Source organism: Anser cygnoides, chromosome Z, assembly GCF_040182565.1.
Source record: "Anser cygnoides isolate HZ-2024a breed goose chromosome Z, Taihu_goose_T2T_genome, whole genome shotgun sequence".
Lineage (NCBI taxonomy): Eukaryota > Metazoa > Chordata > Aves > Anseriformes > Anatidae > Anser > Anser cygnoides.
In genome coordinates this window covers 8,250,977-8,271,101 of record NC_089912.1, presented here as the reverse complement: position 1 = coordinate 8,271,101, position 20,125 = coordinate 8,250,977, and the positions used below count along the sequence as shown (strand labels likewise).

Here is a 20,125-nt window from a genome sequence, read left to right as displayed (position 1 = left end):
TCGTAGAATCATAGAATCACCAAGATTGGAAAAGACCTTCAAGATTGTCTGGTCCAACTATCACCCCACCACCAATGTCACCCACTAAACCATGTCCCTAAGCACCACGTACAACCTTTCCTTGAACACCCCAAGGGATGGTGATGCCCCCACCTCTCTGGGCAACCCTTTCCAATGCCTGACTACTCTTTCTGAGAAGAATTGTCTCCTAATTTCTAACATAAACCTCCCCTGGCGCAACTTGAGGCCATTCCCTCTAGACCTATCACTAGTTACCTGTGAGAAGAGGCCAACCCCCAGCTCCCCACAGCTTCCTTTCAGGTAGTTGTAGAGAGCAATAAGATCTCCCCTTGTGAGAAACAAAATTGTGTTTTTGCAATAGAATTTGTTTTTGCATTCTTCAGCTCTCAGCAACCATTTTCCCCCCCTACTTACTTTTGCTCTCAGTCACGGGAGAGTTTTCTTTGCTCCAAAACTGTGCTCAATGTTGCAATTATTCAAGATACTCTAGATTCAGTGCCTTTAACTCTGTTCCATGAGATACTAGTTCTTTGTTCGTTTGTTTGCCAGACAGCTGGCAAAACCTGAAAAATCTATCAGCAAGATCTGAAAAGCAGAGGTATGGTAGGCAGACGGCATCTCTTCAGAACAGACTGCCTCGCGCAGAGACCACAGGGAAAGATCCTTTACTGACACCTGGTGGGTAAATCTGCACACTGCGTGTAGAGATGCATTAGTATAGAAGCGTGTCACAAACACTTGCTAGATGAGAAGGCAAACCGATACGATCCTTTAGTTAAACATCTATGCTATGGCTTAGGTTCACAGACTGTTGGCCTGGTTTGTTTATCTAGCCTGCTTCTCTTTCACTCTCCCAGACTGGCATGTCCTTAAGAAACCACTCTCTCTTCCTGACTGTGATATTTTTAACCATTTGCTTGTCTCCAGCAGACGAAGGTAGAAAGCATTGTTACTATCTACTTGCATTATTTTATAGATGGGAGGTGCTACTGAACAGGAAATGATGCAAAACAGACTGTTGTGTGGATGACCTCTATGTTACATGAGACACACAGAAGTATTAACTGATTAGGGCAAGAAGTCAGACAGATGCTAAAGAGGGAGATGGATCTGTGCGAAACAGGCCATGGTCCCTCACCTGTTGAACTCCACCAAGCCCACAGCCTCTGCTAGCAAGCTGTAATTGTATGCCATCAAAGAACACTTGGCTCGCTGTCCCCAGGTGCAGGGGCTTTTCTCCCTCTTCAAGACATGAGCAGACATTCATGCACTTTCTGAGTTGATAAACTGGTATGAATTCCCACACTGGTCCTTGAGACATGCATTGACCGGTGTCTGAAACTGCGAAGTAGCTATTTACTCTAGCGAGACCTTCACGTTTCACCATTTCGACCTCCGGCTACTGAAGTTCTATTTTTTTTCTTCTAGCACCCCAGTAGGTTGTCTTGTGTGTACCCCACTTTGGAGACCCCTAGCCTATAGGTATGCAAATACTCTGAGAGGAGAATACAGCTGTACTAACAGGGCTATGTCACAGACATGCAGTCAGCCCACCCCTGTGAATTAAACAAATTTCTGCCAAGATAATCCTAGTTCTCAGTCAAGATAATGGATATATAAATACATATATAAATATATATATATACACATTATATATATTTCATACTTCTCAATACAAACCACACAAAACCACTCTGTGCTGCAACTTACTGCATCCTGCTTATCTGACATATAGCTGTAGTTCTGTGAGAAGTGTGTTGTATCAGCAAGAGGTGTATGAACTCCGTAACTGCTCTGCTTGGGTGAAAGTGGGAACTGGACAATTTAAGGAAGTCCCGGTATCCCCAAAAGGAACTACATCATATTATATGTATACACGTTACTCTCCTAAAACCTGCAGGTGTTTAGATAAATAGAATTTCTGGACCAAGGATAATCTGTCTGAGCAATTTCCTGTAGAATGTCCTTTTGACCCAGGCAAAATAGTGCATTTAACAATTTCCGTGGAGTGCACAGGAACTAAGGTACTCCAATTGCAGTCCAAAAAGAAAAACAAAATCTTAAACCAGAAGTCTAAGACACTCTCAGGAGAAACTGAAACTTCAAATAAAGCAACTGGACAGTTAGAAAACCACCAAATCCCTGCCTTAGCACTCCCTTATATCATTTGCTTCCCCAAGGAATCGCTTGAAGAGGAGGAAGAGACTAAAGAGGCTATTTTAGATTTCCTTTGCCCTCCTCCTGTAACACTGGAGGTGCCCCAGGCACCACTGGAATATCAGGACAAGCTGAATTTTTCCCCAGTCACCAGCAGAACCATCCACCAGATGGGACAGGCACCGTTATGGCTGTGGTGGTTTTACCCAGCTGGGCAGCCGAGCTCCACCACAACCACTCTCTCACTCCCCCTCCTCAAAGGGAAAGGGAGAGAAAATAGGATGAAAAGGGCTCAAGGGTTGAGGGAATGTCAGGGAGATCACTCAACAATTCTTGTCACAGACAAAACAGACTCAGCATAGGGAAATTAGAGAAATTTATTACCTATTACTAACAAGCAAGAAAAATGAGAAACAAAGAAAAAATAAAACCACCTTGCCCCATCCACCCTCTTCCACCTCCTCCCCCCCAAGTGGTACAGGGGAACTGCACCATGGAGGCTCTTTAGTCCCAAAAGTTTTGTCTCCACCGCTCCTTCATGGTCCCCCTGCTCCACATGGGGTCCCTCCCAGGGGATGCCGTCCTTCCCGAACTGAGCCTGCGGGGGCTGCCCACAGGCAGCAGCTCTTCAGGAACTGCTCCCACACGGCTCCGTACCACGGGGTCCATCCATCCCCCAGGAGCAAACTGCTCCAGCACGGGTCCCCCACGGGCGGCAGCTCCCCCCAGACCCCCTGCTCCTGCGGGGGCTCCTCTCCACGGGCTGCAGCTCCGGCCCGGGGCCTGCTCCTGCGGGGGCTCTCCATGGGCCGCAGCCTCCTCCAGGCCACATCCACCTGCTCCACCGGGGGCTCCTCCACGGGCTGCAGCGTGGAGATCTGCTCCGTGTGGGACCCATGGGCTGCAGGGGGACAGCCTGCTCCACCAGGGGCCTCTCCACAGGTTGCAGGGGAACTGCTGCTGCCTGCCTGGAGCACCTCCTGCCCTCCTGCTGCACTCACCTTGGGGGCTGCAGGGCTGGTGCTCACTCATTTCTCACCCGTCTCTCTCAGCTGCTGTAGCACAGCAGTTTTTTTCCCTTTCTTCAATCTGCTCTCCTAGTGGCCCAACCAGCATCGCTCATGGCCCAGCTCTGGGCACCAGTGGGGCCCTTTTGACATGGGACAGCTGCTGGGCTCTGCTCACAGAGGGACCCCTGCAGCCCTCCTGCTACTAAAACCTTGTCACCTAAACCCAATACGTAAGACACTAGCAAAAGTGTAGTGCTCTCCTATTTATAAAGTCATATAGTTCTTCCCCATGTGTTTTTGGAAAAGCAAAAATCATATTATCTCATGAGAAAACAATGTTTACTTAACAGGCAGCCATCAAAACTAATAACAGAAAAAACTCTTGTGCTATCATAACAGTGTGTTTCTTATTAGACTTACTATCCCACTTCACTTGAACCATGTTTTCCAGATTTTCATTCTGATAAAGAAATAGCATAGAGCAGTGTTTTAAGCAAAACCAGGCTTTACTTGTTTGTTAAAAACGGGCCTTACTTGTTCCTTTCTCTCCTGAGGCTTAAATCAAAATTGTAACAACCAGAAAAATGTCATCTTGACACTCTGGCAAGTAGTATTAACTATCCAAAGATCACAGGCAAAAAAAAAGCGTGAAGAAAGATACCATCCATCATATGTGAGAACAACTGAAGCCTCTGGCACTTCTTCAGCAGACAAAACTTCACTTTTTGAGGCTTGAGGATTATAAATATTATGAGCCAGAACAAAACCAAAGTCACTTGTCAAGCTTTGTGAAGTACTTGGCAAGGTGACACATTCAGTATCACAGTCATGCATGTATCAAATGCCTGACTACAGGGAATGTCTCTATATTCCTTATCCAAGTTACCAGTCCTTCCTCAGGCCCCAGATAGGCACCTGCATTGTCTCCATCTTGCGAAGGAGCTGTGGCCAGACCCTCTTCCTTCAGTGTTCCTTGACAAGTTCTTAATACCACATCCTTTTTGCGCTTTTACATTTTTCACTCCCCTGAACCTACATCACAGGCTCTGTCTGGCATTTGGCTGCTCTCACTCCTTGTGCCTGCCCTCCCATATTGCCAGCACAGCTCCTGATGGCCCTTGCTCCACTCGCTGGCACTAGGGAGACATATGTAGCTCTCTGGGCAAACTCGGGAAGGAATCCCCTGGGCGTTGCATTTCCTTGCACCAATGCTGACTGTTTCTGCTAGTAGCCTTTCATGCCTGTAAGAATCACCTTTGGCCATTTCTAATCTACAGGGTTATCAGCAGCTGGAAAAAACAGGACCTCATTTTGTAGTTGAATGGTAACTTCATTGGAAATTTGATATTTTTAGTTGTAAAATGAAATCCCAAGTCTCTCATATTTTATTTCCCGTCTTATTAAAAGTGCCTTCTGAATGGCATCATTTTTATTACTTTTACCTGCAGAAAATGCACTGTAGTTATTCCTAAATCTGTGGTGGTTCTTAGCAGCAGCAACACAGTTTCAAAGCAAAGACCAGCAAAATCACTGCACTCCTTGTGCACATCTCCCTCTAGTGGAAGCAAAATACACCAAGCCCATTTCTCTAGGGAGACAGATATCAAAGATAACTAATAAAGAGGGAATGGTGCCCAGCTGTTCTGTCCGCTCTCCATCAGCTCTATCCACTCAAGAACAGTAATGGTGATCTAGGGAAATGCTAGAATACTTTTTGTATTTTAAATGTTTCTTTGATTGCTCTGCAGGGACTTATAACAACACAGTCTTGGAGGTTTAGTTTGTGAATTTTAATGGTGCCATTAAGAGAGACAGAAAGGTGTCATATATTATGTCTCAAAAAGCTATGCCCTCAGAGAAAGACCAATGGAAATTTTTCATGTGCAGGTTTTGAATCAGTTCCACTGCTACACAACGGAAGTAAGGACCACTTTAGCATCCCAGGCATCACTGTTGATGAACGATGAAGTCAACATGAAGTCAACATGAACTGGACTGGTTTTACTGAAGGGTGAGAGATTTTATAGTGGCATAACTGCACCAGCACAGCTCCCCATCTGCAAAGGGTCTGGTATAAAACTGTGAAGACTGCTAGCATCAGAAAGGTGGGGCAGTGCTAAGTCCAGTGCAGGCTCACTGGAGGAATCTGCAAAGGCCACAGCCCCAGGACTGGGACTGTCTGACGCACGCTTGGCCCAGCAGTGGCTGTGTCCAGGTCTCTGTGAGTTCCCCTTTCCCAACAGCCCTGCGGCACCCTGGTGGTGCTGCCCTGAGCTGTGGCTGGGGCATGGACTGCTGCTGCTTGTGGGGGAGCGCTCCGCTCCATGCTGCAGTACGTGAACTTGTCTGGCACGAGCTGCTGTGCCTAACTGGCCACTCTACCTGGTGAAGCTGATGGGCTGTTAGTAGTGGGAAGTAAGAAGTATTTGCACACAGACCGCTGCTCCCCCCAGTCCTCATGGTCCTCTTTTTGCCTCTGGCTACTCTCCAGGAGTCAACGGAGCCTGCAATGGAATATACCTCTTGGTCATGCTACGCAGAAATTTCATTTCTCTGTAACAGACAGCAGGGCAGGGGCATAAGGAGCACCTTCGCCAGCCACAGGTGTGCAGTACACGCAGCAGCACGTTGTCTCCATGAAGATGCACAGAAAACTGCGGATGACACCAAGCTGAGTGGTGCGGTTGATACCAAAGGAGGGATGCCATCCAAAGGGACATAGGCTGGAGAAGCAGGCCCACGTGAACTGAATGAGGTTCAACAAGTCCTAGTGCAAGGTGCTGTACCCGGGTTGGGGCAATTGCAGACCTGAGCACAGACTGGGAGAAGAACTCATTGAGGGCAGCCCTGCGGAGAAGGACTTGGGGGTTCTGGCGGGTGAAAAGCTCGACATGAGCCAGCAGTGCGTGCCTGCAGCCCAGAAGGCCGGCTGCATCAACAGAGGGGTGGCCAGCAGGGCGAGGGAGGCGATTGTGCCCCTCTGTGCCCCATGCGCCCCTGAGCTACAAACACGAACCTGCCCCTGCGGATCACTCGGTGTTCCCCCCACCCCCCCCCAACATGGCGGCGGGCCCTCAGCACCTCGCGCTGCCGGCGGGCGGACCCGACATCGCGCCCCGCCCCGCCGGGACGGTACAGCGCTTCCGTCCGGCCGCGTGGAGCGTGGGGGTTGCGCACCAACGGCTGTAACGGCTGTAACGGCTGTAACGGCTGTAACGGCTGTAACGGCTGTAACGTCCCAACCGCAACGGCGACAGCCCCCGCGCGCCACCCGCCATGACGCGCTGGGCCCGCAAGGCCGCCGCCGAGGGGGGCAAGGCGCTGCCGGCCACCCCCTGGGAGGAGATGGCGGCGGCGCCCCGCGGCGCAGTGGTGCCGGCGAGGAAGAAGAGGAGGAAGGAGTACGCGGACCGCGACGTCAACGGGTTCGCTGCCCACCTCAGGAAGGCGGCGGGCGGCGGGGCGGCGGAGGGCGAGGAGCAGCAGCAGCAGCAGGAGGACGAGGAGGAGGCGGCCGCGGCTGTGAGGAAGGCTCTGCGGCGGGAGGGCCGGCGGCTGAGGCGGCAGGAGGCGAGGAGGAACGCCATGGTGAGGCGGGGGGGGGGGGGGGGGGGGGGGCCGGAGCCCTGCTGTGGCTGTCTGTGTGTGGTGGTGCCCCGTGAATCATCACCCATCTAGGGAGCTCGGTGGTCAGTGAGTGAATACACGTGGCGCAGAATTTCCCTGCGTGTTTCTGGTGAAGGAAAAAATAATAATCGATAATAACCACCAATAAATAATAATAATTTAATAAATAAAATAATAATCAATAAACAATCACCAATAAAAAATAATAATAACCAATACTAATCTTGCTTAGTGACAGGCATCTGCTAGTTATTTTGTGACATGCTGCAGCATCTCGTGTCTTAACCATGTTTCTGCAGTGAGATGATCTGTTGATACACTTGCCTTCTAAAAAGCGTAGAAGCCTCGTTAGGCTGGGATTCTCTGAGCCCTCTGACAAACTTTTTCATATTAGAGTAACCTCAAATGTCAGCACTGGAGAGTTGCATTCAATAGTACTAAGAAAGTTTCAGCCAAGAAAAATCGTGGCCTAGAGAAAATCTGGTGGATATAAGCGATAATCAGATATTAACACCAAGTGATCTCTTTCATAAAGCTACCTGTAAGTGCTGTTTTGCTCTGTGACATGTTTACAAAAATGCAATTTTTATTTTCAAAGGTATGTTTCCACTGTAGGGAACCTGGCCACGGTGTTGCTGATTGCCCAGCGGTGCTTGAAAGTCAAGATATGGGTACAGGGATCTGTTACCGGTGTGGATCCACAGAACATGACATCAGCAAATGCAAGGCAAAGATAGATCCAGCTGCTGGTATGGTTCAGAAATTTATGTTTCTCAGAGTACTTTGGTGTGAGTTTTCTGACCACTGTAATACAAGGTTTCTGTTTTAGCAACTTAACTGTTCTGAAGACGTAGGTTAATATGTTTAAAGGAATACAACATTAAAATAACGCTACTTAACAGCGTAGTGTTTCTGTTGTAGTATAATATTATATTATGGTATAATATTGTAATTGTGATGTTTTCAGAGTTGACTGTGACTCTACGAAGTTTTTAACTTGTATCATAAACTTTGGAATTTTGCAGGGGCATTTCCGTATGCAAAATGTTTCATCTGTGGTGAGATGGGGCATCTGTCAAGGTCATGTCCAGATAATCCCAAAGGATTGTATGCTGAAGGTGAGTGCAGAAATTGACTGCAAACAAAATGCATTTTTCCTTCTTACCTGACACAGAGCAAAGTCACGTTCCAAATTAATGAGGATATTACTGAAAGGAATTTCCAAATGTCTTTTACTCTTGGTGAGAGCAGATCAATTCTGGGGAATTCAGTGTTAATATTCATTATCTAGGGATTTCTATTTTGGTCAGAAGCTTTTTGTTAAACAAGGAGGTGAAGTGCAAAGTATGAGAACTTGCTTGTGCTTGCAGTTTCAAGAGAAACAAAGAAACCATAGTATCCTGTGTGTATGTAGTCAATGAGTATTTAAATGTAAATACACCTAAGTATGTAGTAAAAACATTCTGTTGGTCTGAAAAGGGATTTTATAACCTTTACAGCTTAACGCTGTAAAAACAGGTGTTCACACAAAGCAAGATCTGTTGTACTTACACCTGGGAGTCATTTGTTTCATGTATGTAGGAGGTGACGTTGTAAAAGATTAAAGAAAAATTAAGAGTTTAAAAACAGGTTGTGGCTTCAAGATAGTCTTAGAAATGTATGTCGTGTGTATGCTGCTTGACCACCCAGCAGCCCGGTGTCCTAACAGCTGAGGCTTGTTCATAGCAAAGGGCTCTCACATCATCATTTTACGTGTCTTTAATGAGAAACATCATCTAGGTTTGAAGATTCATTTAGATTCTGCTCTGCCTGTTGTTTTTTTTGTTGGCACTAGCAAATAGCGCTCTGTTTGCTGGAGTCTCCCAGTACAGATTTGAAGTCTTGCAGACCCTTAAGGGTGATTTTACAATACAGTTGGATTGGAAGAAAAGCATCTTTGAAGGCATTAAAAGTAACTTACATATTTTATAGCTCAGTATCTGCAGTTGGGTTAGGTACTGCCCTGGAGCTCCTGTTACTTTCAGAAGTTCCTTGGAATAATTGAATTTCAGGAGAATTAGGTTGTTCCGTCTAAAAAAGAGCTAAAAAAGTAATCAGAAGTATTCCAAGCATGGTGCGTGGAATTTGTAGTATTTGGTGATTCACAGAGCAGTGCTATTGCAGATGGATGTGTCTCTCTGTCAGAGACCGACAGTCTGAAGAAGCTGTGCGAGCAGGCTCCTAAAGCTGTTTGCTCATCAGCTCCACAGTGCCACGTTATTGTGTGTAGGAGTGCTGACCTGTCTGTAGGGATGTATCTTTGTCTTATTCATGGGTTGTCACTATGGAAAAGCAAAGCAAGACTTTTCAATAGACATGTAAGAGTGGGTTTGTTAATTTTTTTTTTTTCCAGATGGGTAACAACTTTCTCTCTCTTGTAACAGGGGGCTGCTGCAAACTCTGCGGTTCTGTGGAACACTTTAGAAAAGACTGTCCGGAGAACAAGAACTTAGGTGAGGTGCAGGGGGCTGTACAGAATTGTACACGACAGGGTAGTCAGACAAGACGGGAGGTCTGTCCTGCTGGATTCACCAGCCGATTAGCGGCTTCTTTACATGTTCTTTGATTTACCTATGCAGGTGGAAAAACGCTTCATAAATCTGCCTGGCTGATGAGCTCAGCTCTTTTAATAAAAGATATGGTTTTACCTGAGTCCTCCCTTCAGGTAAGGCCATTGATAGAAAGTACTGTGAGTAAACCACTTCCCTTTTTCACTGATAATTTTTTATTTTTTTTTTTACCTCCTGAAAAATCAGCTTGCACTGAGTTCATCAATACATGTTTCATAACGTAATACTTTTATTAATGAATATATTAAAAGGGAAGTACAATTTGCTGATCAGGTTATGGACTAATGGCATTTCTTTTTCCTAAATTATCAGAGGTAGGAAGAATCTGCTCACATACTGCCATACGTATGTATACTTACTTTATGTATCTTTTATTCCAAAAAAAAACTATGCTAAGGAAGGCAAAACCGACAAACAAGGATTTGAAGAATGACGCTGTTGTTGGAGTGATGAAACATTTTTTTTTCTGCTTTGTTTGAACGGCTTACAGAACTTTTGGTTTAATAATGTATCATGAACTTTTGTGTAATTTGTGAGAAATATTTATGGAGATGACAGGTATCTTCAGGATCAGATACAAAAGACCAGCTAAAGTATATGTGGTAGTGTAGGCGTTGTATGAGAGAGCGTATGTTGCATTATAGATGTGTGCTGGTATAATAGTTCAGAAGAAGTGAGATTGAGTCTTAACTGGTCACAGAAGTTTCTGATACGAAAATTAAATTTTCCACCAAACTTAACAGCCATAGCAGATTGATTGTTTTTTTAACTCCCATTCAGACAAATGCTGAAAGACTATAACATCACCCTTGCTGGGGTTCTGCACACAGCAAACTATTTTTGTGTTCATAGTCCTTTTCATAAACTGAAAACCTGTACGGGTGCAGTAGGAGAAAAGAAACATTTGTGGGAAGTGGCACTGCACAAAGCTGAGCCAGCTGTTAGCACTGCATGGCAGCCTTGCGCTGGCAGCGCTGATCAGCTGAAAGGGCACAGAGCTGGTACGCAGGGAGGCAGGAAAACAACCTGCAGGAGCTTCTCTTTGCTTGGGAGGTGCGGTCACTAAACTTGCTTGGTCCAACCCCTCCACTGCAGAAGATGTAACAGGCCTGTCAGGTGAGGTTAGCATGCCGAGGCCTGAATGGGTATGTGAGACAGTTAATGGGAACTAACAAGTGCTAATTTGTAAAGCCACTGTGGTATTCCAGACAAGGTATAAAAAAGCTGCAATTCTTTTTGCTCTCTGGCACTGGAGTTACATGTGAAGGAGAACTGTTGGTTTTGGTTTTTTGGTTTTTTTTTTGGAGAAGCTTTATGTCCGTAATGAAGACCAACAGATGCTGTTTAATTTCCATTGGGATGTATTAGGCTTTCCACTGATGTTTCAAAACTGGTATTGCTGGTTTAAAATGGCTGAATTAATTTGAACTGGGACATCATGGGTAAGAATTGTAGTATTCTTTACAAGCAGTTTGTGCCATGCAGAGTACTTTCAGATAAATTACAGAAAGGTAACCGATAGCTGGCGAGGAAGCTGAGGCACCAAAGTGTATTGTTTGTTCAAGTGGAATTATTTGAGCTACTCTAATATACAGAAGTTAATCCAAGTAAACATTGATTTAACCACATGATATTCTTGGTGTGATTTGGTTTGTAGCTCTCAGGTAGTCATTCAGAAAAGAAACGGGTTGGTTACCAGCGTTTTCTCTAGGACAGGGAACTTAACTGCTCAAAAATATCATTTAAATGGCAAAAGGATGGTGTTTATTATATACAGGGATGTAAGATGAGTAAATTCTCTTCTATTGTGCCTCTTCAAGCATGGTTTCTTGAAGATCTTTCCTTTTTATCCAGGGGTGCCTGACATATCCTGATATCTTCATTGCATGAGTAATTAGGACTTAGAGTAGAGAGAATGTATTTCTGCATACTCTCTGAATGTTTCTTTGGACAGTCAAATAGTAAAAAATGCTTTCTGATGATTTCTGAATGTGGAAAATCGGTGTGGGTGAAGAAATGGAGTTTACAAAACACAAATTTAAAACAAGAAGAGTTGTGTAAAGGAGTTAGCTTCAGACCCAGAAGTAAACTGACAGGCCCTTGTGGGCCAAATCTTCCTCAAATGTGAAAGTTTGATCTGATGATATTGCTTAGCCTTCCTGTAACCTCTTGTCTCTTACTCTACAGATCAGGTTACGGTTGGGCGATGGGCCACTGGAATGAGTGCTGATTATGAAGAAGTTACAGAAACACCAAAGCTGCAAAAACCCAAAGCGAAACTACCTAAGGTTGTTAATTTCTGAAGGCCTGTGTTGGATGCTAAGCCACAGATCCAGCGCACTGCTGCATTTCAGAGTAGTGACTGTGTAGAGTGGACTGAACTGCAAGTTCCAGAAAGTCAAGCGGACTGTTGTTGCTACAGTTGTGTCCCTGATTTTTTCAGTTTGCCTCCCAGACTCATCTAGCTTACTGAAAAGCTGGGGACATCAGAAATGCAGCAAGCGGGTATTTCATTTTTATATATTTTTGAAGAAATACAGCTTTCTGTCTGATTCACATTCCCTCCCATGGCTAGCTCTTTGAAGAGGGAACTCTGAGGAGAGAAATTGGTTTCCTCTCATAACATAAATCTGGTGCAATAACCGCACAGGTTACGTGCACTGTATCACGCAGGTTTATGACCAGTGGATCCACCTGGTCAGTAGGGTTAACTCAGGAGTGTTGCTGTTGTTGGATATGAATACAGTTGTGCTGATCTTGAGAGTTTCTGCACCAACATGCGAAAGAACTTCACGGTGAGGGTGACGGAGCACTGGAACAGGCTGCCCAGGGAGGTTGTAGAGTCTCCCTCTCTGGAGATATTCAAGGCCCGTCTGGATGCCTGCCTGGGCAGCCCGCTCTAAGGAACCTGCTTTGGCAGGGGGTTGGACCCGATGATCTTTCGAGGTCCCTTCCAACCCCTTCAATTCTGTGATTCTGTGATTTCTCTGAAAGCGATTTTGGGTATTTTCTAAACACTCTTTTTGGGTTCTAGCTTGGTTTGCCTTCAAAAAGAGTGATTCTGTGCTCTGAATGTACACACCTGACCTGTCTTACGGCAGAGTTATCAGGAAAGCCCTACAGAGCTGTGTGAGTCCTGCCTTCTGGCTGGAGAGCTTAGGGGTGCAATTCCTTTTGTGTGTGGTAGATCAGCTCAGGGTGTATGTGCGTTAATCTGATAGTTGATGCATGTTTAATTATCTGAGCACTTCTGCACTAACAAGCTGAATTATGCCCTTCCTCTGATACCCATCATGAAATACACCTGAAAATAGCTGGAGAGCAGATGAGCAGCTTCCCTAGTTTGTTTACTTTTTTAGAGAAAGTGCTCAGAAATCTTGTTCTTCAGTATTTCTGTCCCTTTGGGTTTTATTCTTTATTTAAACATGCCTGCTTAATGGCAGTTTTATTTATTTTTAAATGGAGGCTGCAGCCTGCACTCGGAAAACTGGTGTTACAAAAGTCACTCAAGCCAATTGAGAATGGAGTGCCTGCAGCAGCTCTCAAAATACTCTCCAGATTCATCCTGTGCAGTCAAGAGTGATAGGCTTTTACTTGTGTCAAATTATCTAAGATGAGAAATTAACCCCAAGCTCATCTCAACATGCTGCTTTTCATTGTGAAACAGTGTCCTGTCGCAGCACTGGCAGGTGCCGTTTGGGATCTCCGTGCAGTGCTCCTTCCCTGTGCAGGTGTGGCCTCAAGCGCCGGCACCACTGGGCTTCCTCATGCTGCACTTCTGCAGTGCTGCCCCAGGACAAATGCGGCACTTCGGTGCTCCACAAGTCTTAAAAGTGCCTTCTAACAACTTCAGCTTGCATTATATAGTGATCAGCAACAGTCTTTGAGGGAAAGCTAGATGGTGATACAGCTGCTGCTTCTAAAGAATTAATTTATCCTTTAAATAAATGTCCTAACAGCCCATACAGTGCCCTGTCGAGAATGTGAAGGTAACAACAAACCTGAGCTCAGATCTGGGTTTCGAGATGCTTAGCACCAGGCACTGAAGCTATGGCTTTGGAATTTATGTTTCTTAAAGCAAAAACAAAAACACCAGGAATTTAATTGTCTCAATACGTGTTTTGTATATGCACTGTTTTTTTAAATAAAATGCTGGTAAAGAATACCATAGGTAGAGGTCTTATTCTAGGTTTCCCAGTTCTGCTGTGGATTGAATGGCAGATAACAGTGTAAGCATACTCAATTTATAATAATCATAGCACCCACTTAAATGGGCAAGAGGGGTGGAATTGGATGAAATGAAGGATTAATTACCAAGTTTTAATTAACCTTGATTGAAGCTCAAAGCTGCAACAGACATTCCAGCTTAAAAGGTGTTTTCCTTTCTAGTATATGAATACGTAAATATTTTTTAAAACCTCACCATTTTAGATTATTTTCTGTGTTTGAAATTTCCTTAATGTTGTAGCATGACTTGATGATCCTGAAGGTCTTTTCCAACCTGGATGATTCGGATTGTGTGTTCTTCCACCACCACAAACTTGAAGCCATGCACTTTGACAGTCCTGCTGCTGTAGACAACGCTGTGGTGTGTGAGTTGGGGTTTCAGAGTGGAGCCTTTCTTCCCGAGGCAGTGGCTGCTCCAGGTCTGTGGTTCCAAGTAAGACGTGGTCACATGGCTGCTCTACTGCAGGCTGAGGCAGAAGCGTCCCTTTGAGGGGCTGCAAGGTTGTATCAGGTACTGCATGGATCCTGGGGGAGGAAAAGAAAATTCGCACAACTGATCAGTGACTTTTGCTTGGCTAGAGGGACTGCTAACACCAGGAAGGTAAAAGGGACAGTTGTGGCATAGAATACCATGCATGAAGTTGTGGATTAACCTTTGAATTCTTGAATTCGTAGATGGAGCACAAAATGAGGTGCTGAAATTCTTGTGCTCTGCTGTAAAACAGCTGCACAGGTTAGCAATCGTCAGTAACTGCTGGACAACACAAGTTGTTAAACACACCTACAAATCTCTTCATTTCATTTCACAAAAGCTTGTGTAGCTAGATGGCAGCTAGCTATGTGAGCAGTTACTGTTAAAGCATTTGTGTATAAAGATGTATTGTTCTACTAAATTTTAAAGTTAGGCAAACAGTTTAAGGAAAAGTTGTTCTGCTAGAAACCTGGATCTCATCTCAGTTGCACAGAGGTTGGTACATAATGCTTGGGCTACGTGACCAGACACTAACCCCACACACACCTAAAGAAAGATGTGTGGCTGCATGCAGAAAGAAGCCCAAGTTTGCAGTGCTCAGCACTACAATGGCTAAGGTTTCACTGTCAGATGAGCAGGCATGAGGCTGGAATGATCTCAGCAAAACACTTATGTTTCTAAAATGCCAAATAATGTTCTCCAGACAGCCCTTGTGGTGGCCCAACAGCTGAGTTCAGTGTGTAGGCATCTCTAAAGGCAGGTTATGAGCTGCTGCACAGGTCACTCAGTGCTGGGCATGGGCTGAGGTTGGGCTCTCCCCAGAAGCTTTATTCAGGGAATATATTCCCTGCACATACGCAGAGCTGAACATTAGGTGTCTCTGTTTGCTAAAAATTGGAACCACAAAGACTTACCTGCCTGCCTGCTCGAGGGCTTCTGTCCGCTACCGTCTGCACACAGCAAACATCTGAGAGAGCGCAGAGCTGCGCAGCTCACACAGGTGACGACCCTCCCCTTACCAGCCACCCCAGGAGGAGGAAGGAAGCCTGCCCTGCTCAGGCCTCGACACTGTTTGTGCTGTGGAAGGGGCTGCCCTGAGCCTGCAGTCCTCACTTGCTAGATGCATCTTACCCATGTGGTAAAAATCATGATCCAAAATAAGGATCTGTATCCAAAGGGTCATCTTCAGAGCCAAAGATCATGCCCCAGTTTGATTTTTCTATTACTAGTGCAAACATTTCTCTGTGTTGTAGGGCGTATAGTGGCCGGCATCACCACAAGATACAGAAGACGTCCTAATTTTGCTCACTCTTTGTTTCAGTGCAACACTGTACCCAGGTGAAATGCCCCAACCAGAGGCCAGCTGACTGTGCTAATACACATAAGGGCTTCCAGGGCAAGAGCAGGTGCCTCTTGTGGTGCATGTGGTCGATGTCATGCACAATTTGCAGGTATATTGTAACCCACAGATCACCAAAAAAAGCTTTGATTTGGTTATAGGTTAAACTGAAGATGTAATTTACTTAAGTGGGACCTGGATGAGATGCTTAGAGCTCTCATTCTACCAATTACGAGACTTCAGAGAGAGAAATGGCACAGCTACAGTTCACATGCTTTGATCCTCTTAACCCACCCCTCCATTCATGTTACGATTTAACTGCAGGTGATCTTGCATGCTTTTTGAACAAGGGCCTTTTGAGAGGGAAAAAAAACAACAGAAAACAACAGACACACCACAATAAAACCTCTGAAACTTCTCCCTTTTTATGTATGAGGGAATGTATCCAAGACTCTTCCTGCTCTATGTTAATTTGCTGCCAGCAGAACAGTCTGGTGTAGAAGCGGGGGTCGCAGCACTTGGGTAGGAGACCAACAGCCCCCTATCATCACCACAAACCAGTCTGTCTGGAGCCAGGTCTGAAGCCCTTCCAGAGAGAGTGTAATAAAAATTATGATTGATGTGTAACCTGAAAAGCAATAATTTATTGAAAATCACAGATAAGCTACAAGCATTGACACATAAATATTAGCAAACACTAACTTCATTTAGGGTATAATAGATTTACATACAATGCATGTGCAAGAACCTAGACAAAGAGGCCAGAGCACTGGATAAGCTACTTAGTAGTACCAGTTCTCTGCAAATTAGACAGATGAGAGTTTACTGATTTAAAACTGACTGAGTGCCACTAGGTTCAATACAACAGTATAATAATGAAATTGAAATGGTCTTATAAACTGCAGTTCTAAGTTCTGTTGGGTCAATCAAAATTCATTAATGCATTCAAGTGCAGACTCTGTGCCTTAAATCTCTTTTAGATTAAAAGAGAATTTAGACCATAAGGCCTCATCTTAATTTCATACAAAATCCTCATGCTAGATATCCTCTGGTTCAAGCCCAGTATCAGCTGCATGACCCAAAGTAATTAAGATGTAGAAGGATGATCAACACACATGCAAGAATTTTAACCAGTATTGCTTGATAATCTTTAGTACTGTCCGGAAATTTGCTTTTAACTTCAGCACTTGCTGCCTTTCTGCTTCAAGAACTTTATACACTCCAAAGCAGTGTCTTCAATGGAGTTTGATGAACCAGTAAGATTTGCAGCTAAGTAGGGCATAACACCTGATGTCACTTGATTGAAGTAACACACCTGTTTAAATAAAAAAATAAATAAAAAAATAAAAACCCTATGGACTGCAATAGTTAGTCATTTTTTTTCAGACCCTAGATGAGTATCCAAGTTTTTATGGAGGAGAACAGAAGTGCATAGTGCTTTTAGGCAGTGGAAACTGAAGGCACGAATTAGCAAAAACAACATGTCTTTTTTATAATCCTTTGAGGATCTTAGTGTCTGTCCTCACTACTGGCAGGGCCTCAAGCATATAGGTGAATGTACACAGCAATGCAGCAGGAAACATTGCCTAACTTGTAAACTGCATCACAGAATTGTAGAATCATACAATGTTCCAAGTTGGAAGGGCCCCACAAGTATCACTGGGTCCGACTCCTATAGATGTGCTTTATGAACAAAGCTGTTGTCTGAAAAAAAGAATCCCAGCCACTGACAGATGCTGTTTTCAGACACCCGTTTTCTTAAATTAAAACGTTGTATCTTTCCCATGGAAAAGTATAGAAGAGAGGGACACTGCCATTCGTCCAGGAATGGGGTTCAGATTGCATAATTTCTGATATATAAAACCAAGCATTTAATCTGAACTAATTCCTTGGGATTCCTCTGAAGGCAGACAGGCACCAAAAGACACCATGCCTTCTAGAAGCTTATTTTAGGACTGATTGAACTACCCTCCAAAAGTCCCAGTCCTTCTTCAGTGCTGCGTTTAACTTCATTCCTAACTTTCAGATTGGCCAAAGGTGAGCAAAACAAATTTCACTTTGTGGAATAAAGAACATCTTTGATAACCAAACTGAAGTCTGGGGAAACCGACTCATTTATTTTGTTGTGTTTCTGCTGTTCTAGACTGCCAGCGCAAATGAGATTATATGCACATGTAATGCCACAGGAAGGAAGGCACGGCCGAGGCCTGAAGAGCTACTCACCGTACAGGAGCTGTCGCTGTCACTGTAGATCTGGAATCCTGCACAAAGGATTTCACTTCTGCAGTATTCTGGAGAAGGCGGCTTAGACGTGAGGGTAACTGACTTTACAGCTACCACATAGGGTTCACTGCAGTGCAAGGGGAGGAATCAAACATTTTTTTCAACAAGATAATAAAAAATGCATGTAAAGGGCTAAAAATATAGAGTATGAATTTTTTCTTTGAGAAGCATGAATAGCTATACCAAAGACGTCATTTTTATACAAAGGCAAACAAGTTCCTGTATTTTAAAGGCTTATTAAAAGGCTCAGTTCTCTTGCATCTCATTAAGGCTTTGTCACAGACTCCAATCAAGAAGACTTCTGTGTAAAGCCACAGAACCACCACCCACATACAACACCCCCTTTCTTTTTTTTTTTTCTTTTTTTCTTTTTCTTTTTCTTTTTCTTTTTCTTTTTCTTTTTCTTTTTCTTTTTCTTTTTCTTTTTCTTTTCTTTTCTTTTCTTTTCTTTTCTTTTTCTTTTTCTTTTTCTTTTTCCTTTTCTTTTTCCTTTTCCTTTTCCTTTTCCTGTTTCTGTTTCTTTTTCTGTTTCTTTTTCTGTTTCTTTTTCTGTTTCTTTTTCTGTTTCTTTTTCTTTTTTTTTCTTTTTCTTTTTTCTTTTTCGTTTTCTTTTTTTTTTCTTCATTTATTCTGCTCTCCAGGAACCAAGTTCAAAGGAACAGGGCCTAGGAGCAACCCTTACTAAGGGCATGTGGAGTATGGCCCCAGCAAAGGTAAACTCCCAGATGTAGGGGGGAAAAAAGCATGGTACAGAACACTATTTACAAGCAATGTTCTGTTAACATAAAGAATTACTAAATACAAGAAAATAAAGTGGGAATAAAGAACGATAAGCACAAAATAGACCAAATGGTCCCATTTATCCATGTTTCATTATGCAAGAACAAAAGGAAACCTAATGAAAAAGAAAAATCAATGTACGTTAAACCAATCACCTGAATTTTTAAACCATGTTCAGCAGCAATGTTTACTGATAAAATAAATGCATCACACTGAGGTTTCAAGAAAGGCCAAACATTTCATTGAGAAAAAATTCTCCAGGATTACATTAAATAGGAACAAAGTCTCTTAAAGAAACTCCTAATCATGGGCTTTAGCACATTGACAGAGCCTCCAGGATATGTTTTTTTCCAAACTGCCTGTTTGGAATTCTGACCTGTTTTCTCTCAGGATGGACCGTTCCTGAAGAGTCACTATCAAAGAAGCAACACTGGACTACGCTCTAAGTCTATGATACTCTCAATTCACTTCATTGCTTCTTCCCTTTGCAAAATAAATCTGGTTGTGCAGACTAAGGCATCAACAGATATTTTAAATCAGCTACTAATCCAATGTCTTAAAAAAATAAATGACATTTTTGTCACCAAACAACAGGCATGATAGAGGTCAGCAGTAATCAAAACTGTGGCTCCAAAGCACTTACAGTTCAGCTTGAAACTGTATGCTCACCTGGGCTTACAAGGTTGCCTTTGAGACACAAGAATCACAAAGTCCCGGGGTTTATGGCCAGTCATGGGTGGAGACGTAACATAATATATCTTCTCATCTTCGTTCACAGCCTGTAGGACCTCACAAGTTCTGCAAATACATTTAATACACACACATGCTGGACCTGTCATATGCAAGAGCATCTCTTATGAAAAGCACAGTACCAACATATATTCCAGCCTGAAATTCAGCACATGGTCTTACTGCAGAGGCAGTGTCCTGGTTGTGTCAGCAGACATACGGTTTATTTTCTTTCAGGACTTTTCAGCTCCTCACACTGCACTGCCAACAAGGAGTCTGGGAGTGCCCAAGGAGCTGGGAGGGGACGCAGCCAGGACAGCTGGCCCCAACTAGCCAAAGGGATGTCCTGTACCATGTGCCATCATGTGGGACAATAGCACTGGGGAAGAGTTGGCCAGGGGTGGTGGGAGGACACTGCCCGGGCTCTGGCTGGGCATTGTTCAGTGAGTAGTGAGCAAATGCACGGTGCACTTGCTTTGTACGTTCTTTTATCGTTATTATTATTTTCCCTTCCTTCTCTGTCCTATTAAACTGTATCTCAACCCCCAAGTTTTACCTTTTTTTTTTTTTCCAGTTCTCTCGCCCCCATCCCGCTGCGGAGCCAGGGGAGAGGAGCGAACGAACGGCTGTGTGGTGCAGAGCTGCCTGCCCAGTTAAACCACAACAGGCAGCAAACTTAAGAGAGGAATAAGGAGTGAAAACCTGAGTTTTTCTGCAATGCCTCATCTGACACCACATCTATATCCCACAAAATTGTTCAGAAGTGCTGTAGGGTGTTGGAACAAAGTCTAAAAAGCTTCTCATATACTACCCATTTCTACTTGGAATGACATTAGCTTGCATGACATAATACCTGCTGTTTGACCAAACA

The 20,125-nt window shown here is 44.1% G+C and overlaps 2 protein-coding genes and 1 long non-coding RNA gene across 7 annotated transcripts in view; 1 reads left to right on the top strand and 2 right to left on the bottom strand.

The window, feature by feature from the left end:
* Positions 1 to 3,505: 3,505 nt before the first annotated feature.
* LOC136789106 (uncharacterized) lies at positions 3,506 to 6,154 on the bottom strand. The gene is made up of 2 exons (XR_010827913.1): positions 5,778 to 6,154; positions 3,506 to 5,692 (listed from the first exon to the last, which is right to left on the bottom strand). It is a non-coding gene; the product is annotated as an uncharacterized lncRNA (long non-coding RNA).
* A 163-nt stretch (positions 6,155 to 6,317) lies between these two features.
* ZCCHC9 (zinc finger CCHC-type containing 9) lies at positions 6,318 to 19,323 on the top strand. 3 transcript variants are annotated; one of them, XR_010827912.1, is made up of 7 exons: positions 6,318 to 6,776; positions 7,414 to 7,564; positions 7,841 to 7,933; positions 9,239 to 9,307; positions 9,434 to 9,519; positions 11,612 to 15,574; positions 17,606 to 19,323. XR_010827912.1 is itself a non-coding variant. In XM_066988767.1 (6 exons), exons 1-6 carry the CDS (start codon positions 6,465 to 6,467, stop codon positions 11,645 to 11,647), a joined length of 747 nt encoding a protein of 248 aa, XP_066844868.1. In that variant the 5' UTR covers positions 6,318 to 6,464; the 3' UTR covers positions 11,648 to 19,323. The 3 variants fall into 3 exon arrangements, 2 of the variants coding, with proteins under 2 accessions (XP_066844868.1, XP_066844869.1); XM_066988767.1 differs by having other exon boundaries at positions 11,612 to 19,323; XM_066988768.1 differs by lacking the exon at positions 9,434 to 9,519 and having other exon boundaries at positions 11,612 to 19,323.
* Positions 14,042 to 20,125, bottom strand: part of ACOT12 (acyl-CoA thioesterase 12) — a 35,631-nt gene continuing 29,547 nt past the window's right edge. For 2 of the 3 annotated variants that reach the window (XM_048055595.2, XM_048055593.2), the window contains 3 exons: positions 19,195 to 19,323; positions 17,686 to 17,812; positions 16,573 to 16,777 (listed from right to left, as the gene is read on the bottom strand). In XM_048055595.2, the coding sequence (XP_047911552.2) occupies positions 16,643 to 16,777; positions 17,686 to 17,812; positions 19,195 to 19,323 (391 nt within the window). In that variant the 3' untranslated portion in view covers positions 16,573 to 16,642. Of the gene's footprint in view, positions 14,177 to 16,572; positions 16,778 to 17,685; positions 17,813 to 19,194; positions 19,324 to 20,125 lie in introns of those variants that run through there. The other variant, XM_048055596.2, reaches the window with a different exon arrangement.

What these genes read in the sequence shown, in the direction of transcription:
- ZCCHC9 (XM_066988767.1), top strand. Translation starts at nt 6,465, where the DNA reads ATGACGCGCTGGGCCCGCAAGGCCGCCGCCGAGGGGGGCAAGGCGCTG. An exon ending in AGGCGAGGAGGAACGCCATG is followed by an intron (nt 6,777 to 7,413) that starts GTGAGGCGGGGG and finishes TTATTTTCAAAG; the next exon opens with GTATGTTTCCACTGTAGGGA. An exon ending in CAAAGGATTGTATGCTGAAG is followed by an intron (nt 7,934 to 9,238) that starts GTGAGTGCAGAA and finishes CTCTTGTAACAG; the next exon opens with GGGGCTGCTGCAAACTCTGC.